Genomic DNA, 17,508 nt, shown 5'->3' with positions numbered 1-17,508 from the left:
GCCTGATTCGCGAATAACTGCATGGGAGAACGGCGGGAATAGGGGAACGCGAGAGGGGAATGGAAAAAAGGGGGGAGGGGAGGGGAGAGGTGCCTGGGCCTCCCGCGCCTCTGACCTGCATTCTCGATCCTGTACTCGGCGGCCGCTCCCCCTTCGCCTTTCTTCTCTCTTCCTCCAGCTCCATCGCTACTTCGCGTGCTTATACGATATCATTTCCATTGTTTGCCATTTCAGGCCTGGGGTGATCTGGGGGCGGGGGGCGTCTACCGCGGTCCTGCTCGACTCGGCCCCCCCCCCCCCCCCCCCAATTGTCACACGTGGAAACCTACAGACACCCAGCGATGTATGAAACAAAAATGACCAAATCCCATCTCCAGACCAATCCAAGAGAACATGGAGAAATGGGTTGTGGCCCCCGGGAAGACTGTGCTCCTCACCCGCCTGGCCGCCCGTTTGGCCATCTACCCGCGTTCCGGATGCCTAATGCCGCATGTTCCACGCCGCACGACGGCCAATGGACGACCGCCCCCGCCCCCGCCCCCGAGAGCACCCCGCATGCCGGATTGCCCAGGCACGCATGCCGTTTCCCATCACCATGGCTGCGAGAGAGCCCGTCTGAGAAAAAAATTGAGACGTTTGGATAGGATAAGCTTCCAGAAACCAAGCAGGGGATCGGCGGACGCTTGTGAGTAGTACGGGCGCTACACCAACCAGAAAAACTCGGGTATGCCTCCTACATCCTGTCAGCCATACAGCACGCGGCGGAGAGCCGGTTGGCTGGCTGGGGTTGTTATGTAATCTACGCCATGGAGGAGGGCAGGCAGGCTCTCTCTCTCGAATGTTTGGTACGATCCAGGTCTGGCAGCTCGCCCTCATTCGCTCTCATTCACGGCTATTGGCACGAGGACTGCATGTGTGCAACCAGGACGCAGCCTTCAAAGCGGCAGGAGATGGGCGCACCAAGACATAAGCTGCAGCGCTTCAGCCCGGCGCTCGACTGCGGCAAACGGAGGTGCAGCACCCCCAAAGCGAAGACGTGCAGCTTGGGCGCTTGTCGAGCGTCCAATGAGCGCGTGGGCGGGGACTTCAGAGACAGGCGAGACACTGGAAAAGGGAGGGGAAGGGGGCCAGAGAGAGAGAGGAGGGGAGGGGAGAGAGCCCAGACTCAGATGCGGCGGCTGTGCGCGGATGGGATGGTGTGTGATGTGATGGGAGGGATGGGAATCGCGGGGTTCGATTTGCTGCTAGGTGGGGGTTTGCAATCCACATCCTGAGACCCGTTTCCTCTCCTGACAAGTCAGCCGGACGGTATGATGGATGGCCGGGTGATGGGGTTGCTTGCCATCGAGATTCCAGGTTGTTGAGTTGATGCTTTCGAAATGACACCTGATTTCCCTCCTGGCAGAGAGCAGAGAGCAGAGAGCTTCCAGCTCGGCACGAGGCGGCGATGGTGAGGGGTAAAAAACATAAAATAAAAATAAAAATAAAAATTCTCGATTAAAGAGCAAGCTTAGCACATGGATGGAAGCTCGAGAGGAGAGCTGGCCCGGCCTTGCCTAAGGTTGCCAGGAACACTTCACCGCCACCAGAGACAGCCATGTCCCAGCTAAAAGTAGACCTTTAGCATAGCCCGAGCATCAAGAATGATGCGCACTGGCGAGGAGACGGCCAAAGCCCACGTACAATTCCTTGACGAAAATCCCTCTCTTCTCCAAGCCGATTCCTTGGAACGATCACCGACTTTGCTTCAGAGACCGCAACAGGCCGTCGACGACCCCATCAGAGGATATGAATGTTGGACCCGTCGACCGTGTAACGGCAGCGCCTGGATTTCGGTGCCAAAAAAGATGGGATGGCACTCCGTTCCAGGACGGCGGCGACAAACGGCGGCTCCCATTGGAGACCCGAACCGTGAACGGGAGCTTGTTGGCGCGGTACCCGCTCTGCGGTGACAAACGGGGGGAGGGGGGAAAATACCTCCCTCCAAATGACCGACAGTCTCTTCGCCAATCTTATCGTTAATAGGCTATCGGATGGATCCTTGACCTGACCTCGGAGTCATGGATACATACATAGTACGATGTACGTGGAAGCGATTGCTGGGCAGTCCCCGCTGCAGTGGCGGAAGTTGAGCGGTTTTCTCCTGAAGATTTCACGGGAGCGTAAGAGGGGGTTTCCCTGAAGAGTTTCGGCAATGGCAAAGGGAACGGGGTGATCTCTGCTTAAGCTCTGACCCAGTCACAATCTAAGACACGTAGGAACTGTCGAGGACGCGGAGCCGTTGGCCGCTCGCTTGTCAGTCTCACCTCGCCCTCTGCCGTCATGCTGTTCTCACGTCGAAACGAGGTGACGGTCCGACTGTGAAAGAGTCCAGCTGCATAGCTTACGGTCGATCACCGGCCCCCCCCCACCAATCCGATCGAGCTGCTGTAACGCATACCAAAATACAGACAAAGATCACTGTGATCGGCCGATAGCTGAGAGACAGGAGAGGCGTCGGTAAAGACCATTGGAGACCGCTTCGATAGGACGCTACACCATCCTTGCGGTCTCGCAAGGCAACGCCTTAACAGCATCTGTTAAACTTGGTCGGATATCCACACAATTGCGGCACCCGCCAGGTGATCATCCGTGGTGGAGAAGACGGACCTGGACCCGCTCGCGCACGAGACAGGACGAGACGGGACGATTCGGTTCCCATCAAGCCATTGGTTCAGGCGGCGCTGACCGCTAAAACGTGAAACCCATTCACCACCAGCCGGCTGCCAAGAGCCAGTAGGGAATGGCAGTGTCGAGCGTTGGGTGATGCTTCTGAGGGGTAAGTTGAAGTTCTCCAGGGTTTATCGTGAACGAGTTGACATGCAATGGCGTTCGAGTTACTTGACTTCCCGTAAGCCATGCCCTGAAGCCTAGGATATCTCGGATAACATGTTGTGAATACACTCTAGCTCACAATGCGGCATCTGGTGGAGGATAATCTCCCGTCGACAGGCTCCTACTCGCTGCGACTAAGTTGCAGCTAAGCCTCTGCGTGACTGGCTGACAGAAGGGGCTGCCATGTCTTCATCTGATTTGTTGACGCGGGAGGCGGTCTTGTCTTTCGGTCACAGTTTCCTGGTCCAATCAAGGACCGATGCCTACCACCTTCTTCACTCCGAAAAAGTGCTGCAAGCGGAAGAGGCATTTCACGTGGGGAGGGACGACGGGATGCGTCCCGGTTTTGACACATGCCGATGGCCTACCATCTGCCATTCTCCGGGATGGACGTCCAGAAGGGTGCGCCTCTGTCTCGGTATCGGGGCTGTGATACTGAGGATTCGTTCCTGCTTCCGATCTTCCTGGTGGTCGCCGACACGCGACCCCGTGCCGTGACGATGACCCCCATCACGAGCAACAGATCGTGGGATGCGATGGCGCGTCAGAGAGAAGATGGCACGGCAAGGCACATGCCCCCGATGGTCGAATAGTGCTGGAAATCGGATGGTTTGTGATATTGTGTGATGGAGGATGCAATAGGCCTGTCTGGGATTGGGGATGGTGTCATGCAGGCACTTAGCAGCCGTGGCCGCCAGTGGCCGACTGCGACCCTGAAAAGCCGCCGACCTCTGCCTGTGTCGCTGCCGTTTGTTGTTAATATTGGATGACACGACGGCGGAGGGGCGGCGAGAGGGCGAATTCGGAGCCCTTGCAGGTTTGCCGGTGACGGTAGCGAACAATGCTCTCGCGGACATCAAGCCGACTCCACAGTGGGAACCATGAGTCGAAAAGTCGGCGGCCTCCATTGACCACTGACGAGTAGCAGCCAAGTGGTGCGGCCAAGCTGCTGAGTGGTTGCGGGCTGTCACTGTCGCCGGGAGATGCAGGGCAGATGCAACGATGCTTTGACGGTTATGGCTGGGTTGCGCTGCAAGAGTGCACTAGGAACGCACACACAAGGTACTCGAGCGACGGCCGAAAAAAAGCCTGTGAAAGGAGTCTCCGAGGCAAAGCTGGCTGGTTGAGTGAGACAAGGCCGACGCCGAGCAAAAGGGTGTGAAGAGGTCTTGGAAGATGGAGCAATCCGTCGTAGGGCTACGGTCGACGACGATGCTCGAGCTAGACACGGTCATCTCTCAGTTAGTTAAAATGACGTTGTCCCGGGTTGATACGAGCGAGCCAGACACACACACACACGACGGCCGAACACCAGTTTGCCCTCTGTCGTCCTTCCAAGCGTCTTTTCTGGGTACTGCGGCTAGACCATAAAGCAGCTAGCCGGCCAGTCGAGTGCCATCGCTGGCCTTTGCCGCCGCCGCCCCCACCTTCAGTGGCGTATGAGGACAACGGCCATGCGTCGTTGTCGTCGGCTATGGGCTTGGGCCTTGTGGCCATCCATCAATCTGGTTGCGAGCGTTCCCGGCGGGAGGGCCAAATAATAGTTGATGGGTACAGCTGGTTTCTGGCTAGCCTTGTATGGAATATCGACCCGGGCCACGGCGCACCCATGACTCTGCTGGCGACGTGTCTTTGGCTGTCGCCAGTAGATCTGATATCAATGGACGAGGCCAGGCCAGGCCAGGCGACAAACACGGCGCAGTTGGTCATTTATGATGGTGATTGTCATCATCGTCAACCCTGTTCGTTGGGCTCCAGAGGGTAGCACATCGTCATTTCTGTGTTGATGCATTGCAGAAGGGCAACGGATTGGGCATCGAATTGGCAAACAAGAAATGCCATGACATATCGAATGGGAGAAACGGTTTGGGCTGGCTGGCAGGCAGGGTTCCGTGGGAAGTGCGTGTGTGTGTGTGGGTAGAGGTGGTTGGGTTGGGCTAGCGGGGAGACGGTGACAGATCAGACAGCTGGGGCCGTTCTCGCAGAAGCACGGACATGTGCCGACGACTTAGCTAAGCACGAGCATGTACGGATACCTTTGTGGCTTTGCATCTCTGTATCTTTGTACCTTTCTTACCTAATCTTCGATACATAGCAGATACTATCTATCTAGTGTATGTAAGTGACGACGAGGGAGGAGCGTCCCGCTTCCACCACAAACGGTCGTCAAACACGATGCTCCTCACCGCCACATGTCCCTCCCGCGCCAGTGGCCGCACTCGAGGGAGGGGGAATGCCATCCAAAGTGGAATGGACGAGAGTCGAGCCCTACCGGTTCTGGGCATTACCTCAGCAACGGCTGATGGATGCGTTTGAAATCATGCTTGTCCGCTGCCAAATACGGCGCACCCGGGCAGTGGTTTGGTTATGCCATATCAGCTTCCCGTGTACTCCGTACTGTACTGCAACACATAAGGGGGCGGCACACATACCGAGTGCACTAATGACGAGAGCATGACCGGGAATGGAGAGAGAGGGTCAGACAATGCTGATTCATACGCAGTGCTGACTCCGAGCTTCCCCGACCTGATCGTCGCGCTCGCCGAGGAGCCAAAGAACGAAGCGACCTGTATGTGATTGTGTATCGTGTAGTGCAGTGCGGCGCAGTACAGAACAGAACAGCACAGCACAGCACAGCACAGCTCGTGGTGGTTCGTGGTGGTTCGTCGTCAACGGCGTAGTGCACTATCAATCAAGCTTCCTCTAGACTCTGACAGATGACGGTTTAGCGTGCTTACTTGATACTTGGTTCAGCTACAGCGTATGTTGGCACATGTGTTGGTATAGAAATGCACTCGTCGTGGCACACTGCAGACGCCTGCTGGCCAAGCATCCCAGGTCTCTACTAACATGTTTGTACGAACAGTACCCAGGTACCCTACCTGCCTTGGCCGGGCTATCCTCGGGAGAGGGGAGAAGGGAAAACGCTGGGGGAACCTATCAAGGTTACTGCTTGCAAAAACGGAGGAACGTTTGAACTTGCCGCAGCCCGGACGGTGCCAGGTGCCACCTTGTGCTAGCGGCGGGAAGCGCTGTTGCCACTGCGAGAAAAAAGATGAACGGGGCAAAGTACAGAGTACCCTCTCTGTTCTGCCTTTCTGCCTTTCTGCCTTTCCCCATCTCCCACGTACTCTTGTATCCAGTACGTGGCTCTCGCCCCCACCCCCTCACGAGGCAAAGTATTCACGACTTTATGTACAAAGCCGCCAACTGCCACCAATTGTCCTCGGCCACATCAACTCCCCTTTGCCTGTATCTGTCTGTAGTGCTTGCTTCCCTGTGCTGGTGTCGCCGCTGCCCAATTGACGAGGCGAGCAAATGACTCCAATTGATCAATTCCCGTCCATTAAACGGGGATTGCAATGATTTTTTTTTATTTGAATTTTTGTTCCACATTTCTTTCCGTCTTCGGTGGCACAACCACACAACATCGCACTCGGCTGTCAGGGACGGACCCGGCAACACGAGAGAGATAATGCAATGGCAAAGCCGGGAGGCGGGGGGGCGCAGTTGCGCTTTTTCGCCCCTCCGCCCTCCGTCAAGAAGAAGAAACTTTGTTGACTCTCGTCGAGGACGATCCCCCGCTAATAGTACGTCCGGGAGACCCTGAAGACCAGAATGATTCAGGCTGATCCATCCATCGTCATCTTCGCCCCGTACTTGCCTTATTCCTCTTCTTCTTCTTCTTGCCCAGGCGGGGCGCAGCTTTGAAGTCGTCGTCGTCGTCGTCGTCGACAAGTTCGTCCGGGTTGATCGGGTGACTCTCCATCCTATCGCCTTCCTGATTGCCCCTCAACGCGTGGGCGAAACCCTGCCGCGATACGGCACTTGGCGGATCTGGCCTGTACCGTTGACACCGCAACGCGCGGGGTGAGGTACATCGTAGGCGTGGGTTCGCGATCCTCGTCAAACCCCCACAGGCCTTCCCCCCCTTCACCGTATCCGTGACCGCCACGCCCGATCGGCCTTTGTTACGGCGGGTGCCCATGTGCTGTCCCTGTCGCTCATCGCCTAAAGCGTTCCACGCCTTTGCTCTTCGACCTTTCCAGGCTTCCCGGTATCCACACTCGCTGTGCTGCTGCCGGTGCTTTTCGTCCGAGGGCCAGGACGATAAAAGAGATCTCCCTGACAAGGCGAGCGTCAGTCAAGGTACGCCGGCAGGCATGAGAAGCCCCCGAGACCCCCCCGGATATAGTGTTGACGGCCAGAGTCTCAGGGGCCCTCGCATACGTCAGTCAGGGTGCTGCGCATCTTACCTCAGCTCGGCCGGGGTTCTGTCATATGGTGTCTAATCCACCCGTCTCCGCCTGCTCCTATCCCGGGCGGGTGCAGCAAGCCACAGCGAGCTGCTGTGCTCTGCCCGTTTGGGACACGGGCTGCGCGGGTCGGACAGAAAGGAGCAGGCCATGTCCGAGGCTGTGGAAGCACAGAGAAGGCCACAGACAGTGGGGGGGGGCCGTCGACGCCTGACAGGCGGGAACGGACCTGAGCGACGGTTGTGCAGAGGGACGCCGCTGACAAGACGGGTACGACGATTGCACCGGATTGTTCCTACGCAGTAGGGGGGGGTTGAGGATACAGGAGGGCACGTCGAACAAGTCTTAATTCTGACGCTCCTGTGGAAACGCAAGAAAGTAAAAGACCGGATCATGTCTGAGGTTTTTCGACAACTCTCCAACGGCGGAAGCAGAGCCGTCGCACCGAGGTGCTCTCTTGCACAGCATGATGATGATGATAATAATAATAATAATAATAATAAGAATAAGAATAAGAATAATAAAAAAGGTTACGACAAGTCACCGACCTAAAACGCTATCCGCCAGAGGAGCACATCGTGGTTCACGCCGCCCTGGCCAGCCCGCCAGTCAGCTCCGGGCCCTCGTCCCTACCAACAGTACACGCAATTAAGTACACTGCTCGGTACCATCGTCATCATCAGCCAAGGCCAGGACCGTCTCACCTGGTTACAAGCTCTGCCCACTCCCCGTTTGTGCTGCCCGAGCACCGTTAAAGAAAGAAAGGCGGCCCATCAGCTGCGTCTCTGTATCATTAGTTGGTGCTGCAACGCAACGCCTGATTGACTTGTCCGTTTACACCAACAGCAGCCCCGGGATTCGTGGCGCCAGAGGGGTTAACCGCACCGCTAGAAGCGGATAGACTGGCAGTTGGACTTCTAAAATCAGACGAAATCCAATACACTGGGGAGTGACTCGTCAGTTCGAATGGTGACAGAAACAGACTGACAGACTGACAGTTGACAGACAGACAGACAGACAGACAGACAGACAGACAGACAGACAGACAGACAGACAGACAGACAGACAGACAGACAGACAGACAGACAGACAGACAGACAGACAGACAGACAGACAGACAGACAGACAGACAGACGGACGGACGGACGGACGGACAGCCACTGAAAGGCGAAGAGGGCAAGAAGGTAACTGAAAGGGATGGGGGCGGCACCTGCCTGCCTGCCTGTCTGACTGCCGATCCGTTTTTCTGGGTCGAAACGGAAGGAGGGAAAAACTGAGGCTGACCCACACCTCAGTCTACCGTGCGTTACGTCTGCGCTAGTGCCCATCACCCGTTTTCCAAGTGGCCCGTCCAGTGTCGCTCTCCTGCAGACCCTGTCCTTCCGTGTAACCAGAAACGGGCCAGGTCCAGACCCCCCTCTTTCCCCATCCAAAGCAAGCCCGTGACCTCATCGTCCGTCCTGCCACACCTCCAGCGCCTGGTCAGTCCCCCCGTTTTGTCTGTCGAGAGTCACGCCTGTCAGAGAAACACAGGGCATCCGGAATGCGTGCGGGAATGCTTGCCCTGTATTGTATACGACATCACAGAGATACGTAGGTGACCAAGAGAGAAGGAGGGAACGTAAACCAGATTTCATCGTCACATTCCCGATCAGTCTGGCCATGGCGAGATCCAAGACCCCAACCGAGACCGTGACGGCCATCTGCTAATGGGTCTGTCGACCTGGTCCGTTCATTGGGGGAGAACGGTTGGTGCGTACTTGGGTACTTGGGCACCTGAACACCTACTATGTAGGTACCCAGACACTTCGATACCTGGGTACTTGGGTACTTGGATACTTGATTACATGAATACCTAGGTGCACACGATTACAAGCACCTGAGTACTCGGGTACCTAGGTACTTGCCAGTCCCCCCCCCCCTCGGGGGCTCTGTCGTCCACGCTTCTTTCCGCTCCACTGAAGCCACAAACTCCTCGCGCCGGATCGCTCACGACTGACGGGACGCATTCGACTACTGACCTGATCTCGACCATATCCACTCGATCCATCCGTCAATCCATAATCCCCAGCACAGGATCCACCCCACGACCTGGGCCTGGGAGGAACCACCTTGTACACTGAGAAGTACTTGGAACACTCACTCACTTACTCACGCACCACTCGCTCGCACACCAGCCCGCGCAAAGTCACTCGCCCTCTTCAACGGCCCAAAAGTGACAAGGCCGCTTCATGGTTAATCGACGGGACGGCATTCACTCGTCCTCTTCCTCCTGCCCCCCCGGTTTCTCGGATCCTCATCATATCTGATCCTCCTCTTCCTCCTCCTCCTGCTTCTCTCCCCATCCCATCTCGTCGCTTGAGCTGTCCGTCCAACGCGACTTGCGAACATCAACCCACGAAACAACTCCACTTGGAAACTGGGTTGCGTTGCGTTGCTGCACCTCGACCGGACCACCCAGAGAAAGGAGGCCACGACCCACGATCGTCGTCGCCCGTCCGTCCTCTCCGCCTTACCGTCCACAGATACTCCTGGCTTTCTGACCCTCCTTCGCCATTCGCATCCATCTTCCTCTTCCGCCTTTTCGCCTCTATCACTCAATTCACTCTCACTCTACATACATTACGCCACCACTTCATCAACCTACGCCGAATACCGTGTTTTGCCTCTCACTCCTATCCTCAACTCGCCTCACCCCCCACACGCTACTTCACTTTCCGCGTCTTCGATTCATCCTACATACTATTCACTGCCTTACTATCTATACCTTACTACTTCCGCACGTCTTCCGAATTGCCGCTCCCTTCCCGCATTCCATCCCTCGGATTCCATTCCACACCCGTCAGATTGCCATCCTTCCAACAGGTACTGCCGCCCACAATTCCAGCAGACGCTATCGTGCCAGCCTGCTGCTGCAACCACTCTGCATAAACAAGCCTGCCCAGCCTCGAGCCTCCTTGATAATCACCGCCTCAATGCAACAATAGCCTCGTCCTTCGCCCAGACATCCATCGACCCGGACTGCGAGCGACGCCTTGCAGTCTTTCCATCATCGCAGCAGCCCTTGCCTCATAGATCGCTCACAACCCCCCCTGACCGCCGTCGAACTGGATTCTCGAGCCCCCCAAACAACAAGACACCACAGACAGACGCCCAGCCCATCATGTCCTCGTTACCACCCGACCCGTACAAGATTTTAGGCGTCTCCAAAGATGCACAGCTCCCCGAGATCCGAAGCGCCCACAGGAAGCTTGTCCTCAAGTGCCACCCCGACAAGGTCCAGGACCCGACGCTCAAGGCCCAAAAGCAGGACGAGTTTCAAAAGGTCCAGCAGGCCTACGAGCTGCTGAGCAACGAGAACGAACGAGCCAAGTACGATGACAATGTCAAGCTCGCCGAGCTCCGCAAGGAGATGGCCAAGGGCATGGCCGCCAACACCTCCGCTCCCCGCGCCCCCAGGACTTATGAGGTACGCACCGCCGAGCCCCGCCCCGACACCTTCAAGACGACGTCCTACCGCTCGTCGCCCAACACCAAGATGTACTCCCAATACAACTCTCGGTCGTGGGACGAGGAGATCCACAGCCGATCAAATTCCATCTTCGAGGAGCCCCGCGCCCGCCGGGCCACCAGCTACGAGAAGCCGTCTCGACAAGACGACGACGTCCTCCGAGAACGCAGACGCAGAGAAGAGAAAGACCGAGAACGCGAGGAGCTAGCGCGTGCCGCCGCCGTCCGCGATAGAGAACGTCTCGAAAGAGAGAGGGAGAGACTCGCGGAGAAGAAGGTCGCCGAAAAGGCCGCCAAACGGGCCGCCGAAGAAAAGGAGGCCCGACGACAGGAACGTAAGCGTCAGGAAAAGGCTGACAAGGAGCGCGAGAAGGAGCGAAGACGTGATGCCGAGGAGAAGTCGCGGAGACATAAGCCCATCTACAGCGAGCCCTTCGAAGACGACGCGACGTATGTCGCCAAGGTCGACAAGAAGAAGTCGAGCAGCACCAAGGAGAAGAAGGAGGACAAGCGGTCCCGTTCCGTTCCGCGAGACGTTGTTCCGCCTCGGGAAGAGCTGCCAGTGCCGCCCGTGCCGCCCATGCCGCTTGCTCAGACCGACATCCAGTACAAATACGCCGAGACCATGATGAACGCCGCCAAATACATGGACGAGTCCCGCAAGTCCGTTCACCCAGGTATAAGCCGCTCGCAGACGTACGACGTCCGGCCTCCTGTTCCTACCCCACCGCCAGCCGGTTCATCCTTCGCCGCCCCCCCTCCTCCTCCTATCCCCCAGGAAGAGGACACAAGTCGCAGGTCAAAGTCGAGGCGCTCCTCGGAGACCAAGACGCGCGACAAGTCGAGCCACAAGAAATCGTCACCGACCAAGGAGGCGCCCCTGCCCCCGCAGCCCAATGTCGTGGACGCCTCGCCTAGTAGCCGCCACATGGCTCATTTCGCTTCGACGACGGCGTATCCCGCGTCCACCTCGCCGCCAAAGTACCTCAGCAGGTCAGCTACCTTGAACGAGAGCTCATTCAGCCGCCCGCCCCCCGGCCCCGTCAGAGCACAGACTTTCTCACATGTGCCTGCCGATGCTGATCTGCGAGGTCGCGGTCGTTCGAGACTGCAGCCGCAGGCTGTGAGCGAAGACTCGGAATCCGAGGATGACCGCCGCCGCCACAGGAGTAGCCGTCATAAGACCCACTCTCCTGACCCGATGCCGGCGGAATACGGCCAGAGAACTCGGTACACAGTCAGCGACGGCCGTACAGTCGCAGTTCCGCTTGAAACTTCGTACGCAGCGATGTACCGCGATGATTCCCCCCCTTCCTCGAGGAAGCACAGCAAGACTACCTACTACGAACGCCCTCCTATGCCATCTAGGGAAGCAAGCTACTCGAGTTCTACGTACTTTCCCAAGGTCAAGACGGCAAGATACGAGGACGTGCAGTACAGCAATATCCCGCACCGGTACCGTGAGGAGTACACTGCTTATGCTTAGCGAACGCGGTCCGGTAACTTGCACTGCTTTGGCCACGTGTTCCCATAATGCCGTCTCTGCGAGGGGAGACGTATCGTCCTGCTGGAATGCGTCGATGTCTGTCCTCTTTCCGTCGCGCTCGGCGCTGCTGGATTCGGTTTTCGCATCAAGTTTGATTTTTTCTCTCTCTTTTTCTCACTGTTTTCATCTGGGTTTTTTTTTTCTTTTTCTTTTTCTTTGATTCGTGCTGGTATGATGGGGACGACATAAAGACGCGAAAAGCATACAGTAACGAGGACCGACCTGTCTTATTTGATATCAATTCTTTGGGAGGGCTGCGGTTGACGAGCCCGCACTTTGGCGCTCGGGGAGGCATATATGAGATGCTGATGCCGCTTGAGACGGCTAACTGACTGGCATTTATGAAGCGAGACGTTCTGGGCGGCGACGGTTGCCTGGGAAGGACGGGTCTGGGGCGCGACAGAGCTGTCGAAATGGGCAATGTGCCTCATGGTGAGGCCTCCGCCGAGAGCTGGGTGATACCGGCTCTGTTCCACCTGACCCGGCCAAGACCCGTTTTCTCAGACCAGGCAGCCGACGGCGTCCACGCAACGGGAACCTATTGGGATGTCCTAGGTTTCTCACAGAAGTTGTACGCTGGAGTCTGACGATACACATGCATGCATAGGAATGGCGATACGTCTTTTTTTTTTCTTACTACGCGTCTTATCTGGCTTTATTTTTATTCTTTTTAAAACTTAACCTAACGAACTCGAGACTCGATTCAGTTGTTTTGGTCAACACATATTTCCGTCGTTCGCTACACAAGGAGTTACAGAAGAAAGGAAAGGGAAGATACCACGCTCACTTTTTTGGTCGCGAACGCTCAAGATATCACTACGAAAGAAACAAGATGAGAAGAAGAGGGGGGAGTGGTGGTGGTAACACATGCTTTCCCCCTAACTAGGCGTGGATGCCTAGTGGTCAGGGGTTGTGTCTTTTGGCATGGAAGAGGGGGGTTTTATAGTTAGATTTTTTTAACTGTCGAATGGAACTCATTCTTGACATTACCTGGGTTGGACTGTCCATCACGTCGGCGACTGGTGACGAGTGTCAGTTGAGACCGCATTCGCTAGTGAGGTGGGCTCGCTGATGTCGAGCCCCCGTCCCGGGTTCCGTCGGAAACCGTGACGGGTGTCCTGAGTTCCAAAGAGGTGTGTGAGTGATGAGTGCGTTGCGAGCGAGACTTTGTAGTGTGCGACCAGTTGTCTCTCTAGGCAAGCTGGCTATTGAGGGCGAAAGAGGACTCTGTGGGAACAACTGGGAACGAACCTCTGATCCCGCTGTCGGCTTGTGGCCTACTTTGGGACGAAGAGCAGGGTTTGTCGAGGAGTGTCTTTCACACGGTCATCTGGCTGCGACGGGGGCTTTAGTTCGAGGTCTCGTAAAGCAGGCGGAGGGGAGGGAGCTGAGGAGCGGACGTTATCGAACAGAACTCGATGTGAGTTGAATCCCTGGAATCAGGGCGAGGGGGCGTCTCCCACCCTTTTTGGCCGGCCGTCATCTACTGTGTGGGGTATAGCCGGAAAAGAAGGAGACAACTCCCCGCGAGAGGCTCACTGAGGCTGTCATGCCCTCTGAAGACTACGGGACCTGGGCATTCGTGCCGTGGTTTCGTGATGGGGATGGGTAGGGCTATGGCTTTTCCGGGATGGTGAGAGCGAGGAAGTATGTTACTGCACGAGATCTGAATCCCCGGCATACCCAAGTTGAACAACAGTTAGAGACAGACGCTGACAGTAACCAGAGTTGTCGGCTATGAAATATGGCCCCTCGCAGCAGAACAGTCCCCGCCAACCTTTTAACAAAAAGTCAAGAATCTCCGCCCAAGATGGATTCGCCCTGCCCGGCACCCTCTATCACGCGCCGTGCGTCTCCCACCGCCCCCCGCCCCCCCCTATAAACTGTTCACCGCCCCGTTATGGAGAACGAGAGGGCATCAGCGATGATGCTATACCACGCAGGCTGCCAAGAACGCCTTCTTTTGCTCGCGCCCGACGATGGTGTGTGCGTGTGTGTGTCTGTTTGGGCTACATTTTCCCGACCGCCACACCCTGGCCTGATAAGCAGAAGTTTTGGGCTTCAATCATCAGCAGCAGACTGGAAGTCGAAAGAGTCCCCCTTTATCCTCAGACTTCTTCCGACTAATACAGACAGCACGGTTTTGGATGTAGAATGACGCCAGAAGTCGGGCTAGAGTGGGAATCCTGGTTAGGACAGTGGGTTTTTGTTCCTATCAAACTGGCCAGTCTCTCTGTATAGCACCATGATCCAATTCATATGTGGTAGCTAGCTGCGTTTCCATCTTGATTTCTTTCGGTTGATCATTTCGCCTCACCGCTTGTACCAGTGGGCCCTCCAGAAACAGGTCCTCGTATGGATGTAGAGAGTTGATCCGAAAACCCCACCAGGGGTTGTTCTTATAGCTGTGTTGCATATGGACATATCATCTGAAGAGTAGTGCAATAAAGCCCGAAATGGTTGAACAGTGTTTGGTTAGACTACATCCTAGCTCATTGGTTCCTAATCCAACATCCTTCTCGACGAGTAATACTAGACTCAAAGGAGAGAATCGACTTCTTGAGCTTCTTCAAAACAGGATCGTCTGGCTCAAAGACTTTATACCCATTTGAAGCCCTTTGATATAGCTCATAAGCTTCTTCGAGGCGGGATTGCTGTTCGTAGACATAAGCCAGCCACCAGACGCTGTGAAGCGTTTCGCGATGCCCTTTGCCCAACGCCTTCTCCTTGACTTCTATCACCTGTCGAAACATTTGCTCTGCCTCTTCTAGTTTTCCCTGGGAGTACAGCACTGCAGAAAGATTGTCAACAATCCTAAGCGTTTCAATATGCTCTTTGCCAAATGCCTTCTCAAAGCCTTCTAGAGCCCGTCGAATCATCAGCTCTGCCTCTTCAAGTCTTCCCTGGTGCTGTAACACTATAGCAAGACAGTCAACACTCCAAAGCGTTTCAACATGCTCTTTGCCAAATGCCTTCTCAAATGCTTTCAAAGCCTGCTGAATTAACTGCTCTGCCTCTTTGTACTTACCCATCATTGTTTTGTACAACCCCATGCGATATAAAAGTTGTGGAAAATCTGTGAGATCATCCTTATTCTCAGGCTTGTCGTTGACAACTGATTGAATATGAAAGCTCAATTCCTGACATCTTGCCCAAGTTTCAAATGCTCCAGTTGGGTACTCTCGTGACATGACATGCAGAAATATCCGTCTCCACTTCCGTACGTTTTCAGTCGTGGAGAGCCAGATTTGTGTGCAGAGCCGTACCAGTGGGTGCATCTCAAACACGCCCTCCTGCGTGGTGGTTGTTACCAGCGAGAATTCGCGGAGCATGTTGAGATCGTCCTCAAACTCGTCGACCTCGCTGTCGTCTTCACTGCTGTCGTCTTCACTGCTGTCGTCTTCACTGCTGTCGTTTCTGACACTTTTACTGTCATGGTCGCTGTCGGCTTCGCTGCCATAGCGGCTGTCAACTTCCCGGTCGTCCCGGCTCCTTAGTGAATCATTATTTATGATAGTCTCGGTTTTGCTTATATCCCCCTTGCTACGATGGTAGCTCAGAAGTATCCACTCCGGGATCCCTTGTGGGTTGAAGAAGCTCAGGAAGGCAAGCAAGTCGGCTGCCGACTGTCTTTCTTGACGGATGCTGTCGAATGTCATCTGCCATGTCGTAACGATCGAGTTCGAGGCGCTTGGGTCTCGTCGGAGGTCACCCATGTTCCTGTGAAGCAGGCTCGCCTTCTTCTTCTCGCTTTTCCGGAAATCGGCCAGATACGTAGACGGAGACATCCTAGGTGCCCGTCGGAGGATGTACGCGGCTGCCTGTGTGATGGCCAGGGGCATGTACTCGAGGGCCTGAAGCAATTCAGCCGCCACTTCTTCGTCATGGGCCTCTTGGAGTTTGTTTCGGAGTAGCTGGTGTGCCTGATCTTCGTCCATGGCGTTGATGGACAGGACGTTCCAGCTACTGCCCGTCAGCCGCTCGGCGACGTCCCTGCTGCGTGACGTTACCAGGATCTTTCCGTTGATGCTCTGCGGCAGAAAGGACGCAAGCGGCTGACGTGTTGTGGAGGCCATGGAGCCGCTCTGCACGGCATTCGGCTTCGGATAGAAAACGTTGACGTCGTCGGCGTTGTCGACAATCATCAACCACTTCCCGTTCTCTTCGGCACACAGCCAATCATACACTAGCCGGACGACGTCGGCATCAGGACCGGTCCGATTGGGCAGCTGCAGCCCGTTCGCGATGGCGTGATACGCCTCTTCGAACCGTTCTCTGGTACCTGCGTGCACCCAGAAGACGTACGTGTCCGGCGCGCCCTGCCGGACCTCGTGGGCGTAGCTGACGGCCAGTTGTGATTTCCTGCCAACTGTTAGAAGACGCGCGACTTAGGGCGTAAAAGACACGCGACTGCACGTACCCGATGCCGCCCAATCCCACAAGAGCGGCGCGGCCGGCCGGCCGTCCGCATTTGTCGCGCAGCCACTCGGTGATTCGAGGCCGCTCGACGAAGTCTGGATCTGGTGGGAAGGGGACGTTGGAGAAGGGCTTGCGGGACGGGTCGGGGCCGTCGTTGGCGAAGTAAAAGTTGTTCGTGCCGCCGGGCGCGGCGTACGGCGCAGCGATGGCGTTCCGGGCGCTGATGCCCGCGTTGAAGGTCGTTTCAGCCATGGCACCAGCGCGGAGTCGGACGCGTGTCGTGCTAGACGAGGACCATGGGCGTAGGCAGGAGTTCTTCGTGGTCGGTTGCGCCTGGAGGTTGCGGGGAAATGGTCGAAGAAGGCTGAGGCGCGGCTACAGGGCTCACGTGGATGTGCGTCAGCATGTCGGAATGAATGAGATCTGGTTGGTGGGTGTTAGGTCGCGTTGGTCAGGACTTGGCTGCAGCGACTGCGGCACGTTGGTGCTCAAAGTTAGAGGCTCCTTCCGATTGTGCCGTGTTAAGAGCAAGGGTCGCAAGGCAGAGTTGTTAAACTGGTCCATTTCGTCGAAAATAGAACTCAAGAAACGGCAGTAGGTCGTGCGAGATCTGCCACATGGGGCATGTAAATAAGGGGGGTATAAGACCTATCTAGAAAACGCCAGGAAGATGTGTGTACGTCTAAGGGGGACGCCGCCCCCGTGTGTATGTGTGTATGTGTGTGTGTGTGTGTGTGTGTGTGTGTTTGCGGTAATGATACAGAAGCAGGTTGATAAAAGTGTGTAGAAAGCCATCAGCCAGCCAACCAATCCATCTCTTTTCCGGGAAAATGACTTCAGGCTCAGGTCCCCCTACAATGCAAAAAATGCCTTATGCATTCTAACGCTGATGCAAATGCTGGA

General features: G+C 55.9%; 5 protein-coding genes across 5 annotated transcripts; 4 read left to right on the top strand and 1 right to left on the bottom strand.

The window, feature by feature from the left end:
• Positions 1–725: 725 nt before the first annotated feature.
• Positions 726–1,459, top strand: LY79DRAFT_395785 (uncharacterized protein). Its single transcript, XM_060552970.1, has one exon. It carries the CDS (start codon positions 807–809, stop codon positions 1,272–1,274), a length of 468 nt encoding a protein of 155 aa, XP_060409502.1. The 5' UTR covers positions 726–806; the 3' UTR covers positions 1,275–1,459.
• Positions 1,460–3,233: 1,774 nt separating this feature from the next.
• LY79DRAFT_524875 (uncharacterized protein) lies at positions 3,234–3,759 on the top strand (the record flags this gene model as incomplete). The annotated part of the gene is made up of 3 exons (XM_060555673.1): positions 3,234–3,458; positions 3,517–3,520; positions 3,596–3,759. 3 exons carry the CDS (start codon positions 3,234–3,236, stop codon positions 3,757–3,759), a joined length of 393 nt encoding a protein of 130 aa, XP_060409501.1.
• Positions 3,760–5,691: 1,932 nt separating this feature from the next.
• On the top strand, positions 5,692–6,520 carry LY79DRAFT_395676 (uncharacterized protein). Its single transcript, XM_060552969.1, has one exon. It carries the CDS (start codon positions 5,725–5,727, stop codon positions 6,178–6,180), a length of 456 nt encoding a protein of 151 aa, XP_060409500.1. The 5' UTR covers positions 5,692–5,724; the 3' UTR covers positions 6,181–6,520.
• A 3,773-nt stretch (positions 6,521–10,293) lies between these two features.
• On the top strand, positions 10,294–12,126 carry LY79DRAFT_583328 (uncharacterized protein; the record flags this gene model as incomplete). Its single annotated transcript, XM_060560318.1, has 1 exon — positions 10,294–12,126. One exon carries the CDS (start codon positions 10,294–10,296, stop codon positions 12,124–12,126), a length of 1,833 nt encoding a protein of 610 aa, XP_060409499.1.
• A 2,369-nt stretch (positions 12,127–14,495) lies between these two features.
• On the bottom strand, positions 14,496–17,297 carry LY79DRAFT_395596 (P-loop containing nucleoside triphosphate hydrolase protein). Its single transcript, XM_060552968.1, has 3 exons — positions 17,254–17,297; positions 16,607–17,028; positions 14,496–16,548 (listed from the first exon to the last, which is right to left on the bottom strand). The coding sequence occupies exons 2-3, from the start codon at positions 16,855–16,857 to the stop codon at positions 14,679–14,681; spliced, it is 2,121 nt and encodes a 706-aa protein (XP_060409498.1). The 5' UTR covers positions 16,858–17,028; positions 17,254–17,297; the 3' UTR covers positions 14,496–14,678.
• Positions 17,298–17,508: the final 211 nt, after the last annotated feature.

The sequence above is a fragment of the Colletotrichum navitas genome (genome assembly GCF_030913465.1).
Source record: "Colletotrichum navitas strain CBS 125086 chromosome Unknown LY79scaffold_83, whole genome shotgun sequence".
NCBI classification, from domain to species: domain Eukaryota; kingdom Fungi; phylum Ascomycota; class Sordariomycetes; order Glomerellales; family Glomerellaceae; genus Colletotrichum; species Colletotrichum navitas.
The sequence above is the reverse complement of the archived record's forward strand: the minus strand, read 5'-3'. Positions and strand labels throughout refer to the sequence as shown.